This window comes from Pelobates fuscus, chromosome 13, assembly GCF_036172605.1.
Source record: "Pelobates fuscus isolate aPelFus1 chromosome 13, aPelFus1.pri, whole genome shotgun sequence".
NCBI lineage: Eukaryota > Metazoa > Chordata > Amphibia > Anura > Pelobatidae > Pelobates > Pelobates fuscus.
The window spans coordinates 42,605,118-42,631,746 of record NC_086329.1 but is presented as its reverse complement, the minus strand read 5'-3'; the positions used below and the strand labels follow the sequence as shown (position 1 = coordinate 42,631,746).

General features: G+C 39.8%; 1 protein-coding gene across 2 annotated transcripts in view; it reads right to left on the bottom strand.

Moving 5' to 3' along the window:
- Positions 1-26,629, bottom strand: part of TTC7B (tetratricopeptide repeat domain 7B) — a 163,181-nt gene that overhangs the window by 47,752 nt on the left and 88,800 nt on the right. The window contains exons 10-18 of one of the 2 annotated variants that reach the window (XM_063440135.1): positions 20,094-20,177; positions 19,388-19,492; positions 15,104-15,221; positions 13,754-13,811; positions 11,654-11,726; positions 7,034-7,194; positions 2,240-2,356; positions 1,923-2,020; positions 815-964 (exon numbers count right to left, since the gene is read on the bottom strand). In XM_063440135.1, the coding sequence (XP_063296205.1) occupies positions 815-964; positions 1,923-2,020; positions 2,240-2,356; positions 7,034-7,194; positions 11,654-11,726; positions 13,754-13,811; positions 15,104-15,221; positions 19,388-19,492; positions 20,094-20,177 (964 nt within the window). The remainder of the gene's footprint in view (positions 1-814; positions 965-1,922; positions 2,021-2,239; positions 2,357-7,033; positions 7,195-11,653; positions 11,727-13,753; positions 13,812-15,103; positions 15,222-19,387; positions 19,493-20,093; positions 20,178-26,629) is intronic. The other variant, XM_063440136.1, reaches the window with a different exon arrangement.

The window sequence follows — 26,629 nt, the reverse complement described above, 5'->3', positions numbered from 1 at the left end:
GGCAAGCACTGCAAATAAAAGATGAACTCACACAAGCCCTCCCCTGCCTCCCCCCTTAAAAAACAAATTAAAAAAAATAAGATTTCTGAGAATCCACAGAGTTTGGATCATTTTTTTAAGTAATAAACATGATCGAAGATCACAAACAATGACATGCTAGTCAGTTAATTGCCAATCTGGAATTGGTGGGAAGTAAAGCAAAATGTCAAAAAGGCCACTTGCAGGGTTATTCAGTAAAGTGAGAATAAGCCCCAAACGGTTACTATAGCGATTTTATTCTACCCCTACCCCTCTGGCCCCCCAAGAGCTGCACCTGTCCTCCCCTCAGTCTGCCCCTCCTTTTTAGTCCCCTTCTCCTTCAGCGAGGGCGAGTGACGTTAGTCCAGGAGGATCGGGCTGAGGGGATAACTTGGCCATGGAAAAGATGTACGTTTAGACTCTTTTATACAGTTATTTTGATCCGGTGGGAGCACTACAGAAAGGATTACTCCAACCATAAACCAGTGTTTTATTAAAACGCTGTTTTTTGGTTGGAGTAACCCTTTAAATTTGAAATTCTATTTGAATTCCTGGTAATTCTCACTTTAATGAATAACTCTTCAGCAATGTTCCAATAGAGGATTATTTACTATAGAAACCACCACCAAAACATGCCTACTGATTGCTCTATGCATAACCATAAGCGCAGGTTCTGTATCTCAGATTTGAGCTGTTTACACAACAGTCCAGGCAGCAGATTATCAGAAATCACAAATGCCAAATCACAACAGAAAACCCCCCAAAACAAAATAAAAAAAAATCAAGAACAGGTTACGGAATGGAGGGTCTGCTGGCCCACAGGAGAGCTCAGTGTCCATGAAGGTCTTTATTGGGTGATCAGATTTGGGAGGAGAAAGAGGAAGGTGGGTAGAGACAAACAGGTGGAGAGGTGAGTCTGTTCTTGAAAGGGAAGAGGAATCAGATGCTAAAAGAAAAAGTGAGAAAGGCAAAAACGGTGGTAAGGATGTACAGTGTGTTGCTATATGCTCAATGTGGGCACTGTTCTACCAGTAGTAGTGAAGTTCACAGCTCCACATGTCCAAAACAAAACCACTGGCTGCTGTGTAATGGTAAAGTGTAAGCGGCATTACTTTTGCTAAATTATACATTTAATTCATAATATGGGCTACAGTTCAATGAGACATGCATAGGGAACTCCATACATGTATTGAATGGGACAGCCTTGTCCTTCATTTTGTCACCAACGAGAGTTGGAGATTTTTACAATATGATCACTGTTGCAGATGCTGGAATTGGTTCCATCTGGGTTTTGGTGTGCGCTTATCTCCATATTGATTCTGATTAGTATTTTTATTAACACCTCAAGAGCCAGATTTTAGGCATATGCATTTATATCACAACTGATCCTCAAGGGGTTAAACAACAGATCCGCACTATTCTAATAGATTAGTTGATAATTCTTCCTTTATACAATTAACCAAATACATTGATTCTTTCAACACTACTGGGTTAGGTTACAAGTCATGAACCTCTCAGTCAATGAAAGGATTACAAAGAGGATAGTTTTATAAAGGAACTCATCACCTCCTCCTGATGTCATTTCATTAAGCTGGCCACTAAATGAACTAGCCATGCATGGCTCCCAATAGTATTATACTGGTTGTCTGACTTGTGGACAGGAGTAGGCAAGCAGCCAGATGGAACTGTAGTCTAGAGTACTAGAGGTTGCCAATCTAACCAGCTCCACTAAAACCACCTTCCTATCGAACTACCCATGTATTTCTAAGATTATACCTTTGTTTCTTGTCACAAGCAGCAACTGGAAAACCCTTGCATGTCTGTAATATTTCACATATATATTCTGCAAACAATTGGACTAAATTAAAAATATGGTGTTAAAAAATATGGTTTAGTTCTCTTACCGGTCTCCGGATCACTAAAATCAGGCAAGGTAATGGTGTTAAGTTGACGTCTGTCCGCAATAGCTCTATCCAGAAGGCTGCTACCGCGTCCAGAATCACTGTGACGAGAACCCAAGACAAAGTTACACTCTGTACAGTGCTGCATACACTACCTCCAGAGCAAAAGGTCCCACACACCAGAAATTACACTGAGTTATTGGATGCAAATACAGTTATAATTCAGCATTTTTACTTTTTTCCCCTTACAACAGTAAGGCTGAATGAAGAGCTTTTGCTGTGGTCACTTGCATACAATTAAATAACCATGCTGACTTTACCTGGGGTTTGTTAGATTATAACATGACTTCCAGATCTGCAGCATGTGCTTGCAAGTCAGTAGAGCTTCATCAGGTCCTCGACATAAGGATTCCAGCTTTGCTTTTGAAAACAGCAATCTGAAAAAACAAGAAAAAATAGAGATGATAAAAATATATACAATGTGTTGGCAGATAAAGAAAACAGGCCAAACAATATAGCCTGATCTTAGAAACGTAGGTCGTATAAGACAATGAAGACAAGATGTTGCTTAGTAGCTACATTATACTGAATAATTATGAATAAACATTATTCAGAAAAAGAACAACAAAGAAGCAGAACCTAATACACTCCCCTAACGGGTGCGCAACAGTAAGAGCGCAGAAATGTGTAAAGAGATAAAAACAACCCAAATATTTATTGAATTTAATTTGGGGAGAGGTGGCCATTGGACTGGGTTCTTGTCGAGTGGAGATCCTCTTGAGTATATTTACTTTTTACTCCTCATACACCCTCTCCATTTTCTCTTTTTCTTTTTGTTTTGCAAAGGGGTTCTTTACTATTGCTACCCCCAGCCTAGGAACATCCACCTGTCCAGGGTCAGTTGATATTAGGTGAACACCCTCTATATCAGACATACTGTCTGTAGTTCTTTTCACCTACCTTCTGATCAGTTCCCTTTTATCTTTTAGAGCTACCTTATATGTGTCAAACTATCTATATGTCTAGATTTAATAAATATTAGGGTTGTTTTTATCTCTTTACACATTACTGTGCTTTTCCTGTTGCGCACCCGTTAGTGGAGTGTTTTAGGTTCTACTTCTTTGTTGTACTGTGTTTGAGGGTTACCCCCTCCTCTAGAGCACAGTTTATGTGGCATCCTTCCATACTTTTTTGAGGTATGATACTGTGATTAACCATCCCTTCTCTGTCCTTTTTTAGCTAGATTTGGGAGGTTTATCACTCTATATTGTCTTTATTTCTGTTCTCTATTCAGAGAAAGAGCCTTCTAGTGTAAGGTCACTAATTTCTTAAAGGGGACATTGCAATTACAATAAAACTATATCGTCCTTGGGTTCCTCATAGTGCAAAGAGCTCCCCTGATGATTGAACATTGATGCTTACAAATACAACAAATCTCAAAACATACTACAACTATTCTTCCCCCTATCGGAAAAAGCACCTGTATGCCATGTGCGCACACTACTTACTAGTTCTGAAAAGCTTTTACAAAGCCCGACAGCTTGTAATGACCGCCATGTGTAACTCCATTTACAAAAAACATACAATTTTTTTTTAATAAAACTGGTAAACTACTAATAGAGGTTCTATGACGGAGTAAGTGCTGAATTACATTTACAATAAGCACCTTTTGGACTGGAATTCATAATAAGGTATTCTCACTGCCCCCACTGAAAGCAATGGAAGGCCAGGATTGGCTGAGAGGTTTCAGTCACCTGTTTGCAGAGAATTCACTGGAGGAAATGCAAGTACATTTTTAAAGATCTGTAGTTTTTCAATGTACTGAGGATCTATACATTGCAAGGAAAATTGAAGACATAATTAGTCTCTGGTGTCTTCCAAATGGTGAGGGTGTACTGAGCACCCTGAACCTACCTTGACCTCAGAGAGACTTAAACCAATCGTCATTTGTCATATCACTCAAAAGACGTCAATCAGGCAGTTGCCCAATGACCAATGTGTCTAACCTTTGCATGCAGCACACGCAACTCGAACTGTGCTGTCTCTCTTCCCCGGGGAGAGAGAGACAAGCCTTGGACTGTGCATGAGCAGAATATGACCCTACCAAGAGCATCACATTGGAGTGCGTGTAAACTGATAGCAGCCACAGTATGATGGCTGACCGTATACAGAGCAATTCCACTCTGATGTGCTGGTTTTATGCGACAAAGTCTGACCACACAGAACAGAACGAGACACTGCTGATTGGAGGTATCACCCTGGTTAGGGAAAGGTTTGCCTGCAGCTACTGTAAAGTTGGTGGCATCTTTATTATCTCAAAATATGTTTAATGGATTTATTTTGCATTATTTCTATTATCTATATAAACCCTATGTTGTAGAATTGTAGAATCACAGATCTTAATAAATACATGCACTTTTTTCTTGGAAATGTTGTGGATCAGAAAATTAGACAATATATTTTCCTTTCAAGTTATTTTGAAGGGAAAATCAGTCCGAAAGATCTTGGTATGCCATGAAAACACACATTTTTTTCTATCTGTACTATTAATATTTCATATTACTGTATATATAAAAGTAAGGCTCAGGTAGATTTCACCCTGAAGCCAACATAACCATTGGACTTCAAAGCTAGAATGTGAGTGCCCTGTGGTAAAGGAGGAGAAATATTAGCGAAGCTGCCATAGATAGCAGTATTTAACTAGATTCACATTGCCTGAGGTGTCATGAAAATCAAATCAAAAGGCCTGCTCATCTTGTTGCTCCAAATACACCAAAGAGAATATATTATAGCAATATGGCGATGACACACAAGGCCTTATTAAGTGGAGCAATCAGCAGGAATACTCCTGCTCCACTGGTTTCCATGGTGATTGCTCCACTATCAGAACTCAGAATGACTCTTTACAAAGAACCCTCTAAATATCAATAAAACAAAATATGCACTTAACCCACTGCATACCTTAGGGAAGTGCACAATAGAACAAAATAAAAATATATATAATTAAATTTGTACTCCAGGCATCTGATCACTAAACACAAATAAAAGCTCTCTCTGTGGATGAGCATACAGGCCATTCATTCATTTAAGATGTAGCCGTGGCTCTGTACTAAATGGATGCACACATCTAACCAGTAGACACCAAGTCGGCTGGCATTTTAGTAATAATCTCCAAATCAGGGTTTATAATGTTTAGTCCTGTGCTATACTAGCCAGGTCTGAATGTTACTAGCCACCACACAACTTCTACTGCTTTGTAACTCTGGAAATAGACTGGGCAGCAGCACTTTCTGCCGTCCTTCCAACAGATGACTCTTGCAGCACCAGGCAATACTTGGTATATGTGTGCATGATAGGCCTTGCAGGATGTCTAGGGTGGTACACCATGCACATTGCCTCTGTTGTATGAAGGCTTGTGGCTAACCTTCAGATTTGTACACTCTCTGCAGAGCTTTCAACAGCCACTCGCTTCTCTAATGTTTAACACTTCCACAGTTTGTGTTAAACCACTTGAATAAGAGACAACATCCATAGCTTGGTAGCACCATAACCACTACATTGTCATGCTGTGATTATGGTGCATAGACGATCACTTTAATCGAGACGGAGCCGGGCCTCACCAGGGCACAAATAACACTCACCAGTTGGGAGACTGGAAATTTGTATCTCACGCACTCAAAAAACGAGGTGCTAATCAACATCCTTTCCTCCAGCAGCCATGACCAATGAACAGTATTTTTCCTGCGCTCCCGACATCTAGACAACTATACTTTCTTTAATCCATAATGCCAATAATTCAAGGAATTTTAATTAAAAGGTTTTATACGTACACTTGTTCACTCAATATAGAACAAGTCAGTGATATTTAAATCGTCCGTACTGAGCCATAAACCCCCCTGAAACGACCATTGAGTTATTTGTGGCTGGGTTTAGACATGTTGCATTTTTACTGCTGCTCCAACGAACAAGTCAGCAATTGCATTGTGATCAGTGGCAATTATTGTTCATTAATTTAAGTGACTTGTCTCAGGTAACATAGTGTAATGTAAGCCTTTTTGATAACAAAACAAAAAAAAGCCGGCATACACAAAAAGCACCAAATAAATATTTCATCTAGAAACACAACGCTGCCATGCCAGGTGGCCACTGAGCGATGAAGCAACACAGAGAGGGTATTGGAGCTAAAGGTGGCTAATACACTATAACAATAGGGGCCACAGCAAAAGCAATAATACATATAGGCATATTAAATAAAGTGGGGTAATCAAAACTTTGACAAAAGAAAAACATCAAATACTTAAAATAACCACTTTTTGTGTCTTTATTTCGGCCTGTGTAAAAAATTGGTGGAAGTGCACTCAACCCTTTGCCCAGAAATCCAGGGTGCTTTCACTGGATACGTCCCAGTACCAAGATGGACCAAATATAACTTGTAAAATGTAGATATTGAATCTAGGCACTCCTATTTCTTGGAATTCATTTGGAGTGCCTGGATTCTTTTATTTCGGCCTGTATGACATATACTGCACCAAAATATTGTGTCCTGTATGTTGATTATTACAGTATAATAAAGGCTCACGTTTGTGGCAATAATTAACACGGAAGGACTTGCACTCTATCAACTACATCCTGTGTTGTGTGTGTACCCATCTCACCACATCTTGTCCCTACATGTACCCATCACATCCTGCCCCGTCACAACAATTGGTTTACCCTCGGCTGACAGGTACACGTGCTTTGCACAATATCTTGCTATGTCTACAGCATGAAATGTCACTGAGAACTCGAAGAACACTAAATCCTAACCAACGCTCTCAGCCAACCACTGCCATCAAAGTTGGACAGAATTGATACGGCCAATGTAGAGGTGTACCGTACGTATTATCCATTAATAAATACTAACGCTAGAGGGGGCAGTTACCAGGTGCAGGGGAGAGCCCACGCTTCGTCAAACTGCTCCCAAATGATTTGACAAAGGGCTGTAGAACAGTGCACATTGTGTATTTGTAGCAAAATGCTAATATTGGGTTGCAGTGGTTATAGTGCTCAAAGCGCCTCTTTAAATGAAGACCTGGTTAATGTGCGTCTTGGGTTTCTTCCAGCATTTTACTCACATGAAGTTCTCTGGGTATTCGCTCAGTGCCATGTCAATAATATTCAAGGCATCGTGGTAATGTTTCTGTGCGGACAGTAAGAGCGCCAATAAGTGCAGAGAGTTGGAGTCATCACCTTGAAGTTGCAGTGCCTGCCGAACATAACCCAGAGCTTCTGGGATCTAAAAGCAAGAGAAACAAGGGATATGTCATATACTGTAGGGCAGGATATACTAGAACAACTCTGCATTCTATTCTCTGAGTGATTACAGCGAGAGCAATAAGAATAGTGTGCGAAATGAGCTGGGACGGACAATGAACATTGCTAAACCAGGAAACGGATTAAAGGAAACTTACCATACAGTGAAAAATGAAGCAGAGCTATCAGCTGACAGTAAAAGTTGGGGATAAGTGGTGGGGAGAGGTGGAGGAGTGAGGGGCTACTGTTGAACTGAAACCGAAAGGAACATATAAGCTAGAAAATAGCTAGCACAGGCCACTGCAGTTGCTATGGTGTGCTGATGATGTCCCACAGTCAGTACTTAAAACATTTAAGCATGGTTTGAAAACTTGCCATCTCCAGTCTTCTCTTTTAGGAAAATCCATTTAGCTCTTTAGAGTTAAGCAGGGCCATGGAGGGCCATTGGGTCTCAGTCAATGATTGAGCTCCTGGATTGGCCAGACTTTCTGATTTCCCCTGCAGGAGAAGACCTGGGTGCGAGTGCCTACCCAGGTATGTTGTCAAACCGTACTAAAATGGTTTACCTTCTTAAAGTGAGAACAGCAGGCTGTAGTGGTTATGGTACTTGGAGTGTTCCTTTAAAGAAATGCTTTGAAATGAGATCTCAGTCACTAAAGTAATGAAATAAAATCTGTATCTTAATAAATGACTTGAAGCTCTAAGACATTTGGTATCTATGTTTTGAGATCACATTTCAAAGTGGATCTTTTTAAAAAAGATTAACATTTATCACTGAAACAGAGTTAAACTAAGCACAGCATATTACACTTACAGAGAAATCTTAGATTATATCTCTAGAAGGGTTTTTGTCCCAGATTATAGAGGATTACAAATAGGATTATCTACTTTGTTTCCGAATTTAAATACAAATTGCAAAACTGGTATAAAAATCAATTTTGGGAATAAAAATAAACTCAACTGGAAAATCATATGCACATTTGGATATTGGGCTAAATATGCATATTTTATTTGCAAAAAACATTTATTTTTCTCAAACACAGGCCACATTTATATATGAATTGTAACAATCCACACCCCAGTGTAGTTACACAGTCAGGAAGAATATGGAACAGCAAGTATTTGACAGACAAAATAATGTTGACAGATACGATAAGCGCTAAGGAGGGCCCTGCTCACCTGCTATATGAGCTTACAATCTAAAGCAAGAAAGGTAAAGATGAATGGGAGGAAGACTAATGTGAGTATGTGACACACGGTATTGGAGCTTGATAGATATGAAGTCTGTGTTTAATTAAAGGGACACTAAGAAAAATAACAGATGTCGTTTGCTGTATTGCATTTGCTTTTCTGATAACGTTTCAACGATGCGCAGTCAAGCACTACTACCAAAAAGAGAGATCCACATATGTTTTAAAACTACATCTTCCATGAAGCTTTGTCATGCTAAAGGCTAGCAAAGCAATATGAGATTTATAGTTTAACAAAACCTGGGGATCTATACCTTTGAGGCATCCCTGCCCTAGAGGTAACAGTGTTGCCACAGATTCCTATACTTTCCATGCAAGAAGTTTAACAGTGGTTTTCCTCCAGGAATAGAGACGGTTTACTCCTTGAATAGAGACAGCCCCGCATTGAGGGCCTGCTTCTTCATCCTTACTGCAGTCTAGGCACAGCAAATGCACAATTTCAGAAAGTAGCACCAGGAGCTTGGCAATGAACACTGCAGACAATAATAGCAGGCCGAGGAATGCTGTCAGTGCACAAAGATCAGGATTAATGTGCAATGACAGCAAGCAGAGCTCTTCTGCCAATAGTACTGCAGGGTTTTAACAGATCCCTCTCCGAGGTGTAGTTATTGCAAGGCAGACATCGTGCAGCACGCTAATACTTGGCCAACAGACCAGTTTCTGACATGGCAGCTGCAGAATATCTGACGGAATATTTTAAGGGTCCATCCTGACCAACCTCTAACCTTTTCTCTGCATTTTAACATAATCAAACTGTAGTTAGCTGCTGATCAAGGCATACGATTGATAAATATAAAAGATTCATGAAGCCGATGATAAAGGCAGACAGACAGTCATATCAAACAGGCTGTTTTTTTTTTTTCTTTCTTTAACAGAATTGCTAATGATTAAACAACTCATGGCAATTAGTGCATTAAACATGCATTACATTTGGGAAAAGTAAAAAAAAAAAAAAAAAAAAAAGAAAGAAAAGAAATGAAACAGATAGGCCTTAAATATAGACGAAACCCAGGTCTCAAAATATATAGACTGAAGTATCTTCAGAGTTCTAAATCCCGGTTGGCAATTTCTCCCTTCAATAATGAGGTTAGCAGTAAAGCCATTTACGGTATTCACTAAACTGGGAATTGTGAGGACATGCAAGAAAAACTTGAATAATAGTACACGTGGGGATTTTTTTTCTAGTACAACGAAAATGTGAAATTTACTTGTCAATTTCTCACAATTTCCTAATTTAGGGAACAGTCTCCAGTGCATGTTTTTGTCTGAATAGAGGACTCAAACAGTGTTCTTTTGCAATCTTTTTAAAGGTACATAAAAAATAAATAAGATATATTTCCTTATTATTCAGAGCATGCAAACCAGCCTTGTCAAAACTGCTCCGCATCTGAAGCGAGAGGAAAAAACAAAACAAAAAAACAACACATACATGGGATATGCAAAGCAGCCGAGCTGAGCACAAATGCGGTTTGAAAGTGTGCATGCTGTAGCTACCCGAGGAGAAGCTCACATTGGTCACGCCAAATTATTCTATTACAGTTGACCCTCTTACATACAATTATGGAAATGCTTTCACACTAAACTCAAATTCCCAAGCCTGCTATAAAAACAGCGTGCTGCCATGCGATATGCAGATATAACATATCCACACTGAATGGTAAAGCTTATAGGGTGAGCTCAAAAAAATATTACGGGCCCAGAAATCAGAAACACAGCCGTCCTTATTCCAATCAGATGCAGAAATAAAGATACTTTGCATATTTTTATGGACTCTGACCACCCTGCAGTCCTTTAACAACCTAACAAATCAGGGATGATAGGATCTTGCGAACAGACCACCAAATTCTGATGAATGTATGCATCAATAAGTGAAAATTCATCTTGCCCCCCGCAGCTAGCTGCAGGCCACTGCTCCACTGTAAGCTTCTTTAAAAACAGATGTTTATTGATTTAGTTCTGGAAGAATTGAGCTAACATTGTAGATCAGTGGTCTTCAACCATCAGTTTCCCCCTCTCTAGCTAACTGTGATACCCATAATTCAGCAAAATTCAAAAGGAAAGAAGGATTTATGGGAAAAAAAGTCCAGATTGAGCTGGACGGCCAAATTTACTCTGCCCAAAAAAAGTATAAAGCACAATAACCAAATACTACACAATCTGCGTAAAATTCAATAGGTGAGAAAAAATGAGAACTGGAGAAAGATAAGGCAGAAAGAACGAGAATGTAAAACTGGTAAAGCTATGTTATTTTGGAGTCAATATTCAAAACATCATAGAATAAAGCATGGAATATCACATAGTTTCGATCTCCTCCCCTCTCTATGCTGACTGACAAGTGCAGGCAGCAGCGTTTCTAACAAGGATGGAGGTGCTTTGAGGATAGAGATTTGGTTTTCTAAATTTTACTGTATTTTTTTAAGACCGCATCTATGTTAAATACAGTGGAACCTCGGAACTTGAACGTTCCCTTTCTCGAATAATTTGGAAGTTGAACAATAATTTTGAGTAAAAAATGTCTCGGCACGTGAACGATCCTCGGTACTAGAACAAATCATCCCACAAGCATGTTCAATTAGACACACTTTAGACACATTTTAAATGCCAGAAGATCAGTTACCTATCCCTATATCTCTTCTCCTTTCCACTTACGCCATCAACTCTCATCACACAGGTAAAGTGAAGTTACATTTGTGGGATGATTTACTGGACATTGTGTTTCTTACTTTTTCCCTATATGATTTTATGCATGTAAGGCATTATTAAACTGTAAAATTTGTGTTAAAATGCTGAAATTGTGGGGGTCTAGAACGGATTAATCAAATTTACATGAATTCTTATGAGAAATGTTGCTTCGGTTCTCGAACAAATTGGAACTTGAACAGCCTTCTGGAAGGGATTAAGTTCGAATTCCGAGGTTCCACTGTACAGGGATACATAAATATGATATGAAGAATCCAGGAAAGTGGCAGTACCCTTTTAATTCAGTAATAACGTGCAGCCAATATCCATACTACAGCAAATGCAGATAATGTTTTAGATATTCTGGGCTAACAGCAGCCAGAGGAGACACCTCTGTGTGTTGACGTCATTTAACCGATTATAGGCCAATACAGCTCTATGAATTAATTACATTTCACACTTAGAAAAAAACAGGAGAAATTAAGGTTCTTACAGATAAAAAATAAAACTCACCTGTCTGGATATTGCTAGTTGCAAAGCCAGGTAAAAGGCTGCAAGATGATCAGTGGGAGACAGGCTGTGCGCCCTAAGGAGCAGAAAGCACTAATTAATTACAACAGACACAGATTGAAAGTACAAACAGGAAATCTTGAATGAGAAAGCCTCTGCAGACAGTCCATCTGCTTATTTTCTTTGTCAGGGTTATAAGGCTTGCTGACGGTTTTACCCCTCAATCATTATGACACTGGGTGAAAAACAAAATGAATACCCATGTAGGGTAAATAGTCAAAATAAATCAAATTAATTAATTAATTTATATGAGTACCTTGGAGTAACCTTTAGAACTCCGGATAGCAGAACATGAATTAGTAAACTGTCTGACTACATGAAAGCCACTGGTTTTGGTACAAACTGATTTATTAAATGTAGATCATCAACAACCTACAGAGGCGGATTTATGAGAAATTCCAGAATATAGACAGTATAGGCAGATGTCCCAGTTTCAGAAATGAGTCAAATGACCTAATCGTTTTAAACAATGCAGGCATGTTTTGAAGCCATGGCTATTCAAATTGGAGATCATGGGTTACCAGTGGATGCTTACAGTGTTTTAGGCACACAAAATCACAAACAGCTGAAGGTTTGGAATTTCACTAATACTACTCTGTAAATTAAGAATCTTGTGAAGAAGTTAGGGCCTTCTCGGAATCTCAAAGATCTAAGTATGCAACCCAGGTAGAGACACTAAAGCCAGAAGTCTATAGAAGTGGGGACCAGCCATGTCATTTCTCTAAATGAGAGGTTTGTGCGATTTTGTCCATATGGCCTCTCTAATGATAAAAAGGCTGTACATATATAACACTTTATTAAAGACCTTGGATTTAGGCTCATAATACTGTAAGCGAACCAAAAGCCAGCATTCTAAGCTACACAGCCACTATAGGTCGATGTAATGGTTATGTTACCCAGGGTCATTCTATTTACTGTCAATCTGACTAGGAATAGTGCTTAGGGACCACCCCATTTCAGATAAATGTGTCCACATTATCCCTGTCATCCAACCTGGGTGTACTGGATTACCAGAGAGTGCTGGCTGAGGGTTGCAAGATTTTTAAATTTATAGAATGTATTTTGGTCTCATTTGGTGTTGCAAGTATCGTGTCAACTGTAGCTACTCTGAATTTAATTGAATTATTTTTAATCTAGTTTTTGCTGAAAATGCAAACTCAAACTATGTGTAATATTTTTTGGACAGATTGTTATTTGAAATATTGATTCATAAAATCAAAACAAAAAACAAACAAACCCCAAACAGAGTAGGAAAGAAAAGAAGCCTGTTCCGGAAGCGTTTTGCAGGAACTGATGAGATGTGGCATTTTCTCCGCATAAATTTACTGATATAAAATGCCACTCAGCTCAAACATCCCATTTAGATGTCAAGATCACTGAAAATGCTGTGCTGAGGCAGCTATCAACACAAACTGTCTAAACTGGGATGCTTTATGAATCAATTTCTAAGATCATTTTCACAGAGGACACACAAACTAAACAAGGGTTAAAGCTTCCTTTCTTCCAGCAAAATAAGAAACGGAAATTTGCAGATTCCTAAAAAATGCCATTGTTGATTCATGCCTTGCTATATTCCCAAAACTATCCCAGTTACTTAATAAACAGTCATTTTGTGAAGCTGGATTTGCACAAATCAACAAACATAGTAGAAGCTAGTCCCAGCAAAAGTGTTGTTTTGACCCTGTTTTCATGAGCTGACAGCCCAGAAAAGAGACTGCACATTATGTACCACTAAAGTCAATACAAATTGGCCGGTATTATTTAGAACCAGTCCACGGCTATGGTGCAGAAAGGGTCTGAAATGAAACCGAATAGGCATTATTTGGGACTTTAACCCCTTTAGGACCAAATTTCTGGAATAAAAGGGAATACTGACATGTCACATATGCCACGTGTCCGCAAGGGGTTAAACAGTAGGGGAGGGGGGGGAAGAGAGAGCGCCTCACTGCTGCATCTGGGCTTCTCCCTCTTCTGACTGAACAGGCCCCTCTCTAGCTGCTGCCCAAAGATGGAAATAACCCTCTAAGCGGCCCTTCCACTCACCTCTGAAATGCAAGAAGAGCTTTCCTCTGCAAGTCTTCCTGGATTCCTCTCAGCGAGGCTGGAAAACACAGAAAGGGAGCTAAGAAGAACTGACCAAAAAAAACAGAATTTATTATTGAGAACATCAACATAAAGATGCTGTGACAGATCCTTTATTTTTGGCAGTCTATTTAAGTGTGGCCTTGCGATATGCAGCATTCACATGCTGAAGCAGAGAAAATGAAAGGATTAATGAAGTACCTCCAATATTAACCGATTTCTCTTATATAGCATCTGAATGCTGCATACTACCAGGCAGGAGCATTCATTTACTGCCAAGCACAAAAAGGTTATATGTGTTGAGGAAAACACGGTGGATTTGGCAACCCTATAAGGAATAGAATTTTCAATGCAGTGTTCTTTACAGCAGAACCATGGTAACAAAGAAGTGATGGCAGTCTAGGAATACAATGCCATCAATCACACGATGACATACAGATCTACTCCATCAGTCCAGTGTCGCTGCTACTATAATGGACATAAACTGTTAAGAAAATGTATTTTCATCAATCACTTATTATTAGAAATTGTCACACACAAAAAAAACCACATACAAATATGGTAATATCGTTACACATGGTTTATAGTGTTCATGTTGTGGTGGAGGAGAAGTGTGCAATTTAAAAAGAAAAGAAAAAGAAGGACATGGTGGAAAGAACTGAAGAGGAGCCTGCCCTGTTACGATGATGTTTCTGTAGATATCTGGGCAAACGTTCAGATATTGACATGGAGTCTGCTGTAGACTCATAGCAATGAGGACATGCTGAGCATGCTTAGCTAACACACGTGAGAAAACTGAGAATATTAAAAACAAATTTAAGCACTATAAAACAAAAAGCCACCCCTAGGAAAAGTTAACTAGAGACGACTAAATATTAATAACTGAAAGAAGTAGTATGGGCATATGCAAAAAAATTTAGGACTTGCCTAATAGGTCTTCAAGGGTAAACACAAATGCTACTACAAGATGGTAAAATAGGAGTTTCCTTTCTCCTTGCTCACTTAAAGGAACACTCCAAACACCATAACCCCTACAACATGTAGTGGTTATGGTGCCAGGAGTGACCTGGCACCGTTCTAGTGTAATATGTGTAATAAACTATTCTAAAACGGGTTGTCAAATTACAGTGGGATGGTGCCAGGACACTTCAAGCTCCAAAACCACTATATCAGCCTGTGGTTGTTATGGTACTTGAAGTGTTCCTTTAACGGGCCCTCGGATGTATAAAATATCTGGATTTCACGAGGAGTGCCAAAGTAATGCACTACAGAGCCTATACCACCCTCTCTCCTGACAGACCAAGATCTTACCATCAGATGCCTGTAAACTGTATGTAAGTCCCAGAGCTAAGTATCCTTTGGCCTTGAATTCAGAGCTTTTGTCCGCACAGTCAACAACCATTTTGGCAAATCTCTCTGCTTCATCCATCTGAAAATGTTGGAAACATAAGAAACAATCTACAAGCCAATCTTAATGGAAAAATGGATTAAAACAATAGCAGCTACCAAACTACCACTTGGTATCAACTTCTAGGTGGGTATTATTTCCATCATTGAGGTAAATGGGCACACGGGTAGTATGTAAACACTTTAAATCAAAACTCTCCTAGAACCTCTACGGCAGTGAAAGTCGTTAAACGTGCAAATCTGAATTTAACAAAGACTGCTGAGCAGCATTTAAAGATACATCTTTGCAAAGAAGGGGTTTATGGGAAATTCCATTTAAAAATATGGGAGAACTAGGGTTGGGTGAGAAATGTTAGTCCCTGCAGATGATGCAGGTCTGTAAAAAAAAAATAAATAAAAAATGACAGAATTACGAGCTTGTTTGTTTCAATCTTTATATTTGTTTTCAATGCCGTATATCCAACATGCATTAAAAGAATAAGTGCATCTCTAACCTGGATTGTTCATATTATCCAGGATAAAAAAAAACTATTAAAGTCTGCCTGCCATGGAATAAACAACATTACTCTATTATAATTTAAAGCAGATGTGTAGATTTCCATAAATCTATATAGACATATGGTCTCTCCATCTCCTGTCAATTCATTTTTGTCATTAAGTCAGTATAGTCCTCTACACTGAGATTTGAGTGAGAGGGGAGAGCACGGAAATCTACCACAATGTGTGGTCAATTTTATTTGGTGGGGGGCTGTATAAGTGACAGTATAAGCAATGGAGAGAAGGTAAATAATGTAGGGTTTGAAAGGGCTTATCAGGCACAAAAATACAACACATTTGAAGATTTGGCTTCATTAATATGCTGTATTTTTGCATGTTCAAATCTTTACAAACAAAAACCCCAAAACAAAACAAACAAGAATGTTCTGCAGAATGCTGCATCACAAACTTGCTTCCTTAGCCACGGCCCCGCACTCCAGAAAAATACTTCCTTATCAAATGTATGTACACACTTCAGCCACGGACAGAGAAAGGCTTCCGGTGCAGCATTCGGCAAAACATATTTCTATTTGTGCAAAAAAATGTAAACGTGCCAAAAACCGCATATTCCCGGGTGAAACTCCTAGTACTGCCATTATGAGCGCCACATCACTGGGGCCACTCACGCCCAATCACAGACTTATCATAGAGCATAGAAGTGATTGGACAAATTTGCCAGCTCAGAGCGCATTTGTGTGCTCTGGGTCAGCGAGAGGAGGCTGGGAGACACAGTGAGGTCATGGGGAGGGAGAGTTTATATAAACAATAGAGCGACGGAGGGAGGCGGAAGGGAGAAGAGGTGTATCTTCCCCTTGCAGGTACTCTGCCTGCAAGTGGAACATTTTCTGTGCACACTGACAACAGATGTAATTTACGCAGAGAATTGACATTAGGCAAATTTTGGGGTACCTAAGTCACTTGTGCTGGTGGTGCAACTAGCCCAAACACACGATTAAAAATATCTTAATATGTGCCAAGCTGAAACACTGCACATACAGACTCCTACCACTATGAACACTTCAAATAACTGAAGTGATCATGGCTGTTGGAGTGTTCCTATCCAATGCATTAAAGTTATTTGGTGCCTGGCATGTTCCTTTAAGGAGATATCATTACTTAAAGTGAACCTACAATCAGGGAAGAGATATCTCCTCTCTCTACATCCACTACCAACGTTGCCCCTAACCACACTTCCTCAGCTGTCCTATGCTCATTTGCACACGCTACAGCAGAATAGGTTCCTGCTTTGCTTCGTTCCTCCCGCCCCACCACCTGTTCCCTTGATCCTATTCCCTCGCATCTCATCTGCAATTTTTTCTCCTTCTCTTGCTCTGCCTCTCACTAAAATTTTCAATCTCTCCCTCTCCTCTGGCACATGTACTCTACCCTTTAAACATGCAACTGTAACCCCAATCCTGAAAAAGCCCAACCTTGACCCCAATTCCCTATCCAACTCCGCCCTATCTCACTACTGCCGTTTGTCTCCAAGATCCTTGAGAGAGTTATATATGCGAGATTGACAGACTTCCTCAAATCCAACTCTGCTTGACCCGCTTCAATATGGATTCCGCGCTCATCGCTGTTGAAACAGCTGTGACCAAAGTATACAATGATCTTATCACTGCTAAATCCCATGGCCACAACTCTATCCTAATTCTCCCCGACCTTTCTGCTGTTTTTGACACTGTTGACCATCAAAAGCTTCTTCTCCGTAATCTCTGTCTACGAGATACCGCTCTCTGCTGTGGCTCTTCCTACCTCTCCCAGCGCTCAGTGTTTTTTTCTCTGGCTGCCTGTTTTCCTCAATCCCTCTCTGTTGGTGTCTGTCAGGGTCCTTGGTCCTCTATTGTTCTCAATCTACACTGCCTCCCTTGGTAAACTCATCAGCTCTTTTGGCATCCAGTATCATTTCTATGAGGATAACACGCAAATTTATCTGTCCTCTCGTGATTTCTTACCACCCCTCTAAACTCGTGTCTCTGTCTTTGCTATTTCCAACTGGATGGCTGCTCATTTCCTTAAACTGAACCTGTCCAAAACAGAACTTCTGGTCTTCCCTCCCTCAAGTGTGGCTACTCCCTTTTCTGTGTCCCTCAACGTCAATGGCGCTACTATCCGCTCTACCTCTAAGGCTCGCTACCTAGGTGTTCTCTTTGACTCCGACCTCTTCTTCACCCCTCACGTCCAATCAATCGCCAAATCCTGCCGCTTCCATCTCAAAAACATTGCACAAATCCAACCTTATTTGACACCTCATATGGCAAAGGTGTCCTCTCTCGCCTTGACTACTGTAATCCGCTTCCCAGTGGTCTCCCAACTTGCCCAGTTACAGTCTATAATTAATGCCAAGGTGGCGAAGCGCATCTTCCTGTCCGCCAGCACCTCCCACGCCTCCCCTCTTTGTCAGTCCCTACATTGGCTTCGCGAAAGATATAGGACTCAATTTAAGATCCTGATGCTTACAAATCTCTATACAATGCTGCTCCGACCTATATATCCTCACTAAAACACAAATATGCCCCGTCCAGGCCCTAACGCTCTGCCGGAGACGTACATCTAACCTCTGTTCGTACTCCTACCTCTGGTGCTCGCCTTAAAGACTTCTCTAGGGCTGCACGATTCCCATGGAACGCCCTTCTCTTCTCTTTTAGACTTTCACCCAATCTCCAGTCCTTCAAAAAATCTTTGAAAACGTACTTCTTTAGGAATATCAATTGAACTGTGAAGAGCTTTCCCCCCTGCTTCCTTTCCTGCAACTGTCATAAAAAAAGCCCTTAGTGAATACTATCCTAGCAATCTACTTTTCTACCCTACCCATACCTTCCTGTGCGTCCAACTTGTCTTGTTACAAATACGTGTCTGTTAGTCCACCCATTATACGGAATTGTTGGCGCTTTAAAAATAATAATAATAATAATAATAATAATAATATCCTGGGGCAAGAAAAAGATACCTAGTGCAAGAAAAAATAATCAAAGTGGCTCTTTCATTAAATTTACCTTTTGTTCCCCATCATTTCTATGGCTCCCCCGACGCCCTAATGATATTTAGTGGCACCATGACTACTGCTACCTCTATTCACGTTGTGCTGATTTTGGCGGGTATTCATCCACGCCGCCGCAATCTTAGGTTTTCAAATATGGTGTCGCAGCAAATCTTCTCCTCTGCCCTTCCTAGGGTGTGCATGTGAAAGCACATGCAAGCTTGGTGATGAACTCTGGTGGCTTCCAGCACTGTGCTGACTCTTGGGATCCCGCCAGAGTCAACACAGAGAATGGATCATGCAATGCTTCTGGAAGTGAATTGACGCTGGAAGGAGGGGAGTACTAAGTGGCCTGCCAATGTCAACCTTGACAAAGTACATTGAGCTTGAATTAAGCTCCACTCTTTTCCAACTTTAAAGCTGTAAATAAGGAAAAGTAGTCCACTACTTTACCTTATGTATAACATTTAAAATAATTATCATTTTGGAAAAAACAAAACAAAACTGGGCTGCCCAGGGGGAAATAGAACACAAGATTTTTAATAAAAAAAAAAAAAAGAGTGGCTTTAATTAAAACCAAAAACGGCACAATGTGATTGCTCAATTAACAATATGTGAGCAGTAAACAGAGTAACCCACTACCTGCCAGAACGGCTGCAGAAACTTACCCAATGCAATGAACCCATGCAGAGTTTGGCAGCAAGCAGCGGAATGGTGGCATCCTCTGGTTTTAAGCGTATACATTCCTTTAAAACCTTTACAGCTCGGGCAGACTGGACAGGTATACAGAAAGAGAGATACAAGGTCAGTTATTAGGCATAAGATAATTGTCTCACATGGGACTCGTGGCCTTGGAGTGTGTGACTAGCTTCAAGGTTTCATTAACCTGGACAGGTATTTTTTTTCGTTTTGTTTTTTAATACTATGGTTTAATGGATTTTACATTGCAATGTGCATCTCAACATTTGGTGGGTTTAGTTTACAGCACCAAAATAACGACTATTATTGGGAAAAAATACCTATACACCTTCTAGACCAATCATAGGCAACCGCTGGCACTCCAGATGTTTTGGACTAGACCTCCCATGATGCTTTGCCAGCATTATGGGTGTAACAGCATTATGGGGGATGTAGTCCACAACATCTGGAGTGCTGAAGGTTGCCTATCCCTGTTCTAGACTATTGCTAGCTGAAGTTAAAGGAACACTATAGCATTAGGAATACAAATATGTATTCCTAAAACAATAGTGCCCTAATCACTGTTTAGGTGACTGAGCCAGTTGCAGATTCAAGATCGCCATCCATAAGCTGTTGAAAAAATTTTTGATGAAAGGGTGCTGGGACACTGAATAGTGGGAGAGTTAGGATAATTACCTTTCCTGCAGCCATCAGCGAGAGGGCAAATTGATACCATAGGTGGAACTCTTCAAAAGCAAATTTCATGGCTCTCTCCAAACACTGGTTCAAGAGAAAAAAAGGACAGGTTTCCAGTTAAAACATAGAAACAAATGTACACACAAATAAACAATATATATGTACACACATACTGCTGAGCAGCAATGTTGGCAAACAGAATGTGGCTCATTTAATTGCCAAGTGCTTTTTTTCCCTTTGATCCCCCATAGACACTTAGATTAACACTGTTCAATATTGGTGTTGATTCGGGGCAATAATAATCAATAAAACCAATGGTGTGGGAGTTTGTAGAGAATGTCCATTACACAGGTCCATCCTGTATTCTCTACTAGGAATCTGACTGGTAGCTGGAAAAAATCTATTCACACCAAAAAGACGATAATTTTTGTTTGCTATTAAACCTTTTTCTTTGATTTGCACTGCACATTATCGTGAGTTTTATTGCTGTGGGGATTTGCGATTTACTGTTCCACACATCATATTATTGTGAATTTCACTGCTATATTCTCATCCACAGATCCAGAAGATTGGGATTTCCCAGTGGCTCATTTGGACTAAGTAAATATAAAGGATATAGAGATTTGCTTGGTATAGCAATAACAAGACAGCATCCAGTTCCAGAGCAAGAATTCCAGGCTGATTTTCATGAAAACTCAAATCATTATCCTATTTTATACTCGTACATTACCTATGAGCAAAAGTCTTAACATATTATGGACCAGAACTGTATTGGCATGTTGCAAACAGGTTTTGAAGGCCTATATCTTACAGAAGAAAAAGAGATTGTGGTACTGATCTGTGCACTGCAAGTACAAGGGAAAAGTGGAATAGTAAGGATCAGTCCCTTAACCTGCCTTTAGGGAATAGATGGATGTTCCTCGAGGGCAGAAAAAGACAGCATTAACACTCAGCAAACAAAGACAGCATTCATGTTGCTGTGTTTGTACATGAAGCTTCATTCACAACAATCATGAGGACGAGGGAGTCCCAATTTCTCTCTAGCATCGCAAATCCCCAACTCTCTTGCAAAATGTATTGCACAGCGATCAATGGATTTGTTATGTCTCACCCTCGCTCACCGACATTGCAGCAAAGGGCAAGTAAAATTGGCCATTATCTACTGCAGTCCTGCTCTGACAGAGATCACAGGCACGATTTAACCTTGCTATGGTGTCAGGCTTGTCACGTTACAAGCCTACAATATCTATGGGGTGAAATCTGAAATATGTTAGATGGGGGCACGGGTAAGATATGGAATGATAGTGGCATATGGAAACATTGGGTGACATAAATGGCATATGGGACAATGGGGTGAAATAGCAGTTCATTGTGGTATCAAGAGGTGAAATATGATTATTGGGTATAACGGCATGAACCAAGATCTACACATATTGTGGCACGAAAAGATGAATTTCCCCTATGTGAGTTAAAATAAAGTTATTGGTACCAAGACAAAGGGTCCATAACGAATGCTGCTCTCTGGTCCTGCTTCTTCTCTTTCTTGTGACTCATGCCACTCCCGCTGTCAATCTTTACACCAACGTCTTAATTGGGATAAAATGCAAAATCCTATTTTCTCATTTAAGTAAGATACCTTTAGAAATATTTGAAACCCATTTTGCACATGATCAGAGCTATTATGTACTGCAACACCTCCTGTGCATGCAAATTATTATATTGCATGCTGATGTGCATCTATAGTATATCAATTATGCCAAAGAACACATAGAATATATATTTTTTTGTTAATATTCAAATGTTCCAGACCTGATTATTATATAAAATGAGAGAAAAGGAGAGGCATAGTTTCATGACAGGCAAGTAATGCATCCCAAAATTTCAAGCAATGGTCATAAAATGGAGACACAAGGTCAAATCTGGGGAAAAAAAGGTACAAAAATAATCCCATCTCATGTTCTGCGTTCTTATTTTCTTATATTGTAAGACAGAAAGAATTTTATAAAAAGAGAATATGTCCATCAGTTCTGCTTCAGTGTGCACAGCTCTTAAACCCAACTACGAGTAACTCAGAGCAAGCCTTTGGGAAGAACGTGCCTAAATACAATGTATTATTAACGGACACAATCGCTTCATGTTTCTTACAGTCTTCAAAATCTCTAGTGTTAAAATCTGAGATGCGTGGAATCCGAATCTCCGAACGTAGTGACAGTGACTGGTATGAAAACAAACGTTCTTCCAGTAAATTCATTTGAAACCAAATTGTACCCTTTGTGGCTCCGTAACAGAACAAACATCTATTTATCTCCTTATTCTGCCCACGGAATCATGCCATATCACAGCAAAATACTGACAGTTTATACATGACTATAATGCCTTCTTGAGCACAATACATCTATATATCACAGACAGTGCGTCATGCTAAATCCACGAGCACTTATAATGACCAAAGGCATGGATATCCTTGTGGTAGTTTCCTTGATTAACCTCATAGATTTACACCCACATCATCAGCTATATATGGCTTCTGTACATGTTAAAAGGATTCCAGCTGGGCTCAGATGTCACCTGCATCACAATATAAGAGGTTTTACTGTTAATTTAAAAGCAGGGCCAATGTGATACCTTTATCATGGCTGAGAATGTTATTTTTCTTAAGACTTCTTATAAATATTGCATTATATACCATTTTTTTCAAAGCGAGACATCAGAAGAAATTTAACAAAACGTTTGATTAACCGGCCAAAAACACATGCCCTCTATTTCAAGTGAGTTAGCCACTAAGATGTATGAAGCTGAATGTGTGGGTAGTGTTTTAGTGGTTAACATACTGTGGTTATTTTAAGTCACATATTTGCTCTTTTATTTTATTTTATTTATTGGCCCTTTGGGAAAGTGAATCTCTCATTAAATGTGCCACTGAATATTTAACTGCTAAAAAACATTCCTTGGTTTACAGCAATCCACGCTTATATCACATGTCTGTTTTTAGTTAAATCACGTCCCTACTAAAAAGCAGAAGAAGGGCTAAGTTATGGCCCCATTACATAGCTGTTGTGGAGTTACATCCTAGACCCATTATATAACTGATCTCAAATTACATCATACTGCTATTACATAACCAAACTCACATTATATCAAGGGTCTATTATACACCGCATCTTAAGTCACATCATTACCCTCTTATATACTCATTTTCTAGTTATATCATATCCCTATTATATACTGATTTGCAAATCATGCCCCTAATAAACTTTATAGTTCCATCATGCACCTGTTTTATGACGGATATTGATTTACACCTTGTCCCTGTTATATACCTGGTAGATGGTTACATTATGGTCCTATTGATGAATTTGTATTGCATTTACATAATGGTACTTTTATATATATATATATACATACACACACTAAATTTTGGGTTGTAAGACTTCCCTAATATATAAATGATCTTAGGTCACTGCCTTGATACATACCAGTTCTCAGCTTACACTATGGTCACTATATATATATATAGTCACTCCTTCTGCATAGGGGCAGCTTCCACAGCCTCCAGCGCATATTACATATTATAAAATCACTGGGGCGATGGAAAACTTCCACTTACAAAAGTTACATACCGAAACCAGTACAGGAAATAAGAAATGCATTTAAGGAAATGTCTGGTTAATTTGTAGCCGTCTTAGTCCAGTGATGTAGATGTAAAAAAAAAAAAGAAAAGATATAATTTGTATCTAGTAATGCCTTTTTTTATATACAAATATATATTTACACGTGTGTGTGTATATATATATATATATATATATATATATATATATATATATATATATATATATATATATACACACACACACAAACACATATATATAATGGATTTTCTTACCCCTCCTATGTTTATTCCTCATTCTTGGGTCCTCTACCAGAGGCCTGAGAGTTTGAAGGTTCTGTGCAGTATCTTAGCTGTTCCTAGAACTGCACTCTTCTGGACAGCGATCTCAGATGTCCCACCTGGAATCTGTTAAAGCCACTCCCCCAACTTGGGAGTCACAGCCCCAAGTGCTCCTATCACAACTGGGACTACTACTGCCTTCACTTTCAACATCCTTTCTAGTTCTTCTTTCAGTCCTTGGTATTTCTCCACCATCTCATGTTCCTTCTTCCTGTTATAGTCACTGGTTATTGCCACATCCACCATGACTGCAGTCTTCCGTTCCTTTTCTACCACCACGATGTCGGGTTGGTTGGTCAGCACTTGCTTGTCTGTCTGGATCTTGAAGTCCCACAGGATCTTAGCCCTATAATTCTCAACTACCCTTTGTGGTATCTCCCATCTGGACTTAGGCAGTACCAAACAATATTCTGTGCAGATGTCTTGGTACACAATACCAGCAACTTGGTTGTGTCTCTCTGTGTATGCTGTTCCTGCTAACGTCTTGCATCCGTATACTAGGTGCTGGATTGTGGATATACCTATTCTCAAATTACAGTATGGCCCTATTATATACCTGATCTTTATTATTGTTCCAATTTATGCTGTGATAGGCAAATTGTAAAACAAAATAAATAATTTAATTGTAAAATTCGTGCATCATATTTGATCCCCGTTTTCTAGAAAACGGATACGCAATGTAGCTGGCCTGCTCTGAATCACAAAAGATTTAAATGTCACACTAAGCCACATGTCCCCTGCCATGGCATTCTGCAGTGTAATGGCTGCTCCACAGGGGATTAAAATATTCTCTGTGACTCATCACATGTAGCTTCTGAGGCAGACATACATTCTCAGGAACTACGTGACACTATCTGTAGTCATGGGTGTCAGGTTCAAGAAAGGAGCGATTCAAAAAGTTCCCAAAGAGGGGCTGAGCCAGCAGCCATCCTGAGCAGACATGCATCTCAGGAGCTCCCGGAGAAACAGCACTTAACTGCTAAAAAACTAGGTCATTCATTGTCCCAATACTCCCAAACAACAGAGACCTGTCATGGCGTCTCCCTCCGATGGGCCCTTCCGATCCTCCAGTGAGGCTTCCCTGGACGACTTGGGGACTATATGTGCCTGGCTGATGAGAGAACCTGTGCCCTTGACGCGCACAACCACCATGGGCACCCCGGTGACAGAGGGTATGCTTAGAGGCCTACTTTCCGAATTACGCGGTCGACATAGGCCAGTTCTGTGAGGAGATCGGAGGGGTGACAGCTCGCCTCCACGATGCAGAGCTGAACACAGCAGCTCATGACACCCGACTCACTGCCCTGGAGCACACAGTACAGACTTTACAACGTGACCATGGCATCTCTCAAGACCGCATGGCGGTAGTGGAGGTGGAACAATGTGAAGGTGAGAGGCACGGCGGACGACATTACCGCTAACGAAATTCCTCACTTTTTCAGAAGACTGCTACAGAACCTCTTCCCTGTTTACATTACAGCCTAGTGATAACTTCACTGGCCACTCCTCAGATGGCTGTTAGAGATCCTTCCTGGGTCATGGCTGCCTAAAATGCACCCAAACATTCAGTATCTCCTCCCTCTGCATGCAGACACTGAACTTTCCTCATAGAAATTCAGTGATTCAATGTATCTCTATGAGGAGATGCTGATTGGCCAGGGCTGTGTTTGGATTGTGCTGGCTCTGCCCCTGATCTGCCTCCTTGTCAGTCTCAGCCAATCCTATGGGAAAGCATTGTGATTGGATCAGGCTACCACTTCTGATGATGTCAGCAGACTGTTTGCTTTTCTGAGTCTAACAGCATGCAGAGTCACAGCTTCAGGCTTGAATACAGTAAGATTTTTACTATATTTATGGAGGCATGAGGGGCCCAGGGGGGCTAGATGGTGGTTTTAACACTATAGGGTCAGGAATACATGTTTGTGTTCCTGACCCTAAATTGATCCATAAAACTTGCCTCAATAAAACAAAGATTGACAAAAAAAGAGAAAAGTTCCCAAAGAGACCCAATATACATGAGAAAAACTAGAGAAATAAATAACTAACTTTACTGAACAGGAGTCTAGTTTTTACCTCCAGAATCTAGAATTCGTACATGTATATTCACAGACTAAAGTACATCCATTCATATACAGGCACAATTAAAAAGCTTAAAACGAAAGGCTTTCAAAAGTCCAAAGTCTTTTAGTTTCTCCTAGAACATCCTTGTAGTATCATTATTATTGTGTGTTCAGGAAACAATTGCTAAACATTAAAGGGCTTTTTCTGTAGGTTTAAAACCCTGTCTCTCCCATCTTGTTTTTAGAACTCTGGTGTTCCCCTCCCATAGTTTGGGTAGGAATCCCAACATGGCTACCTCCCTTGCTTTTTATAAACATTCTGCACTCAAACAAAACAGGAGAGACGGTTTATATTTCATCTTCTAAATGCTTTATAACCTAGACGCTGGAGAGCTGCTCAGAAGTTAAAAAAACAAAAACAAACAATAATATGGGCATTTAAATTTTTTTTATTTTTTTTTTAAAGGAGTACTGTTCCTTTACTAACAATACCATTTTAGTACTGAATGCAAACCTGGCTATGAAAA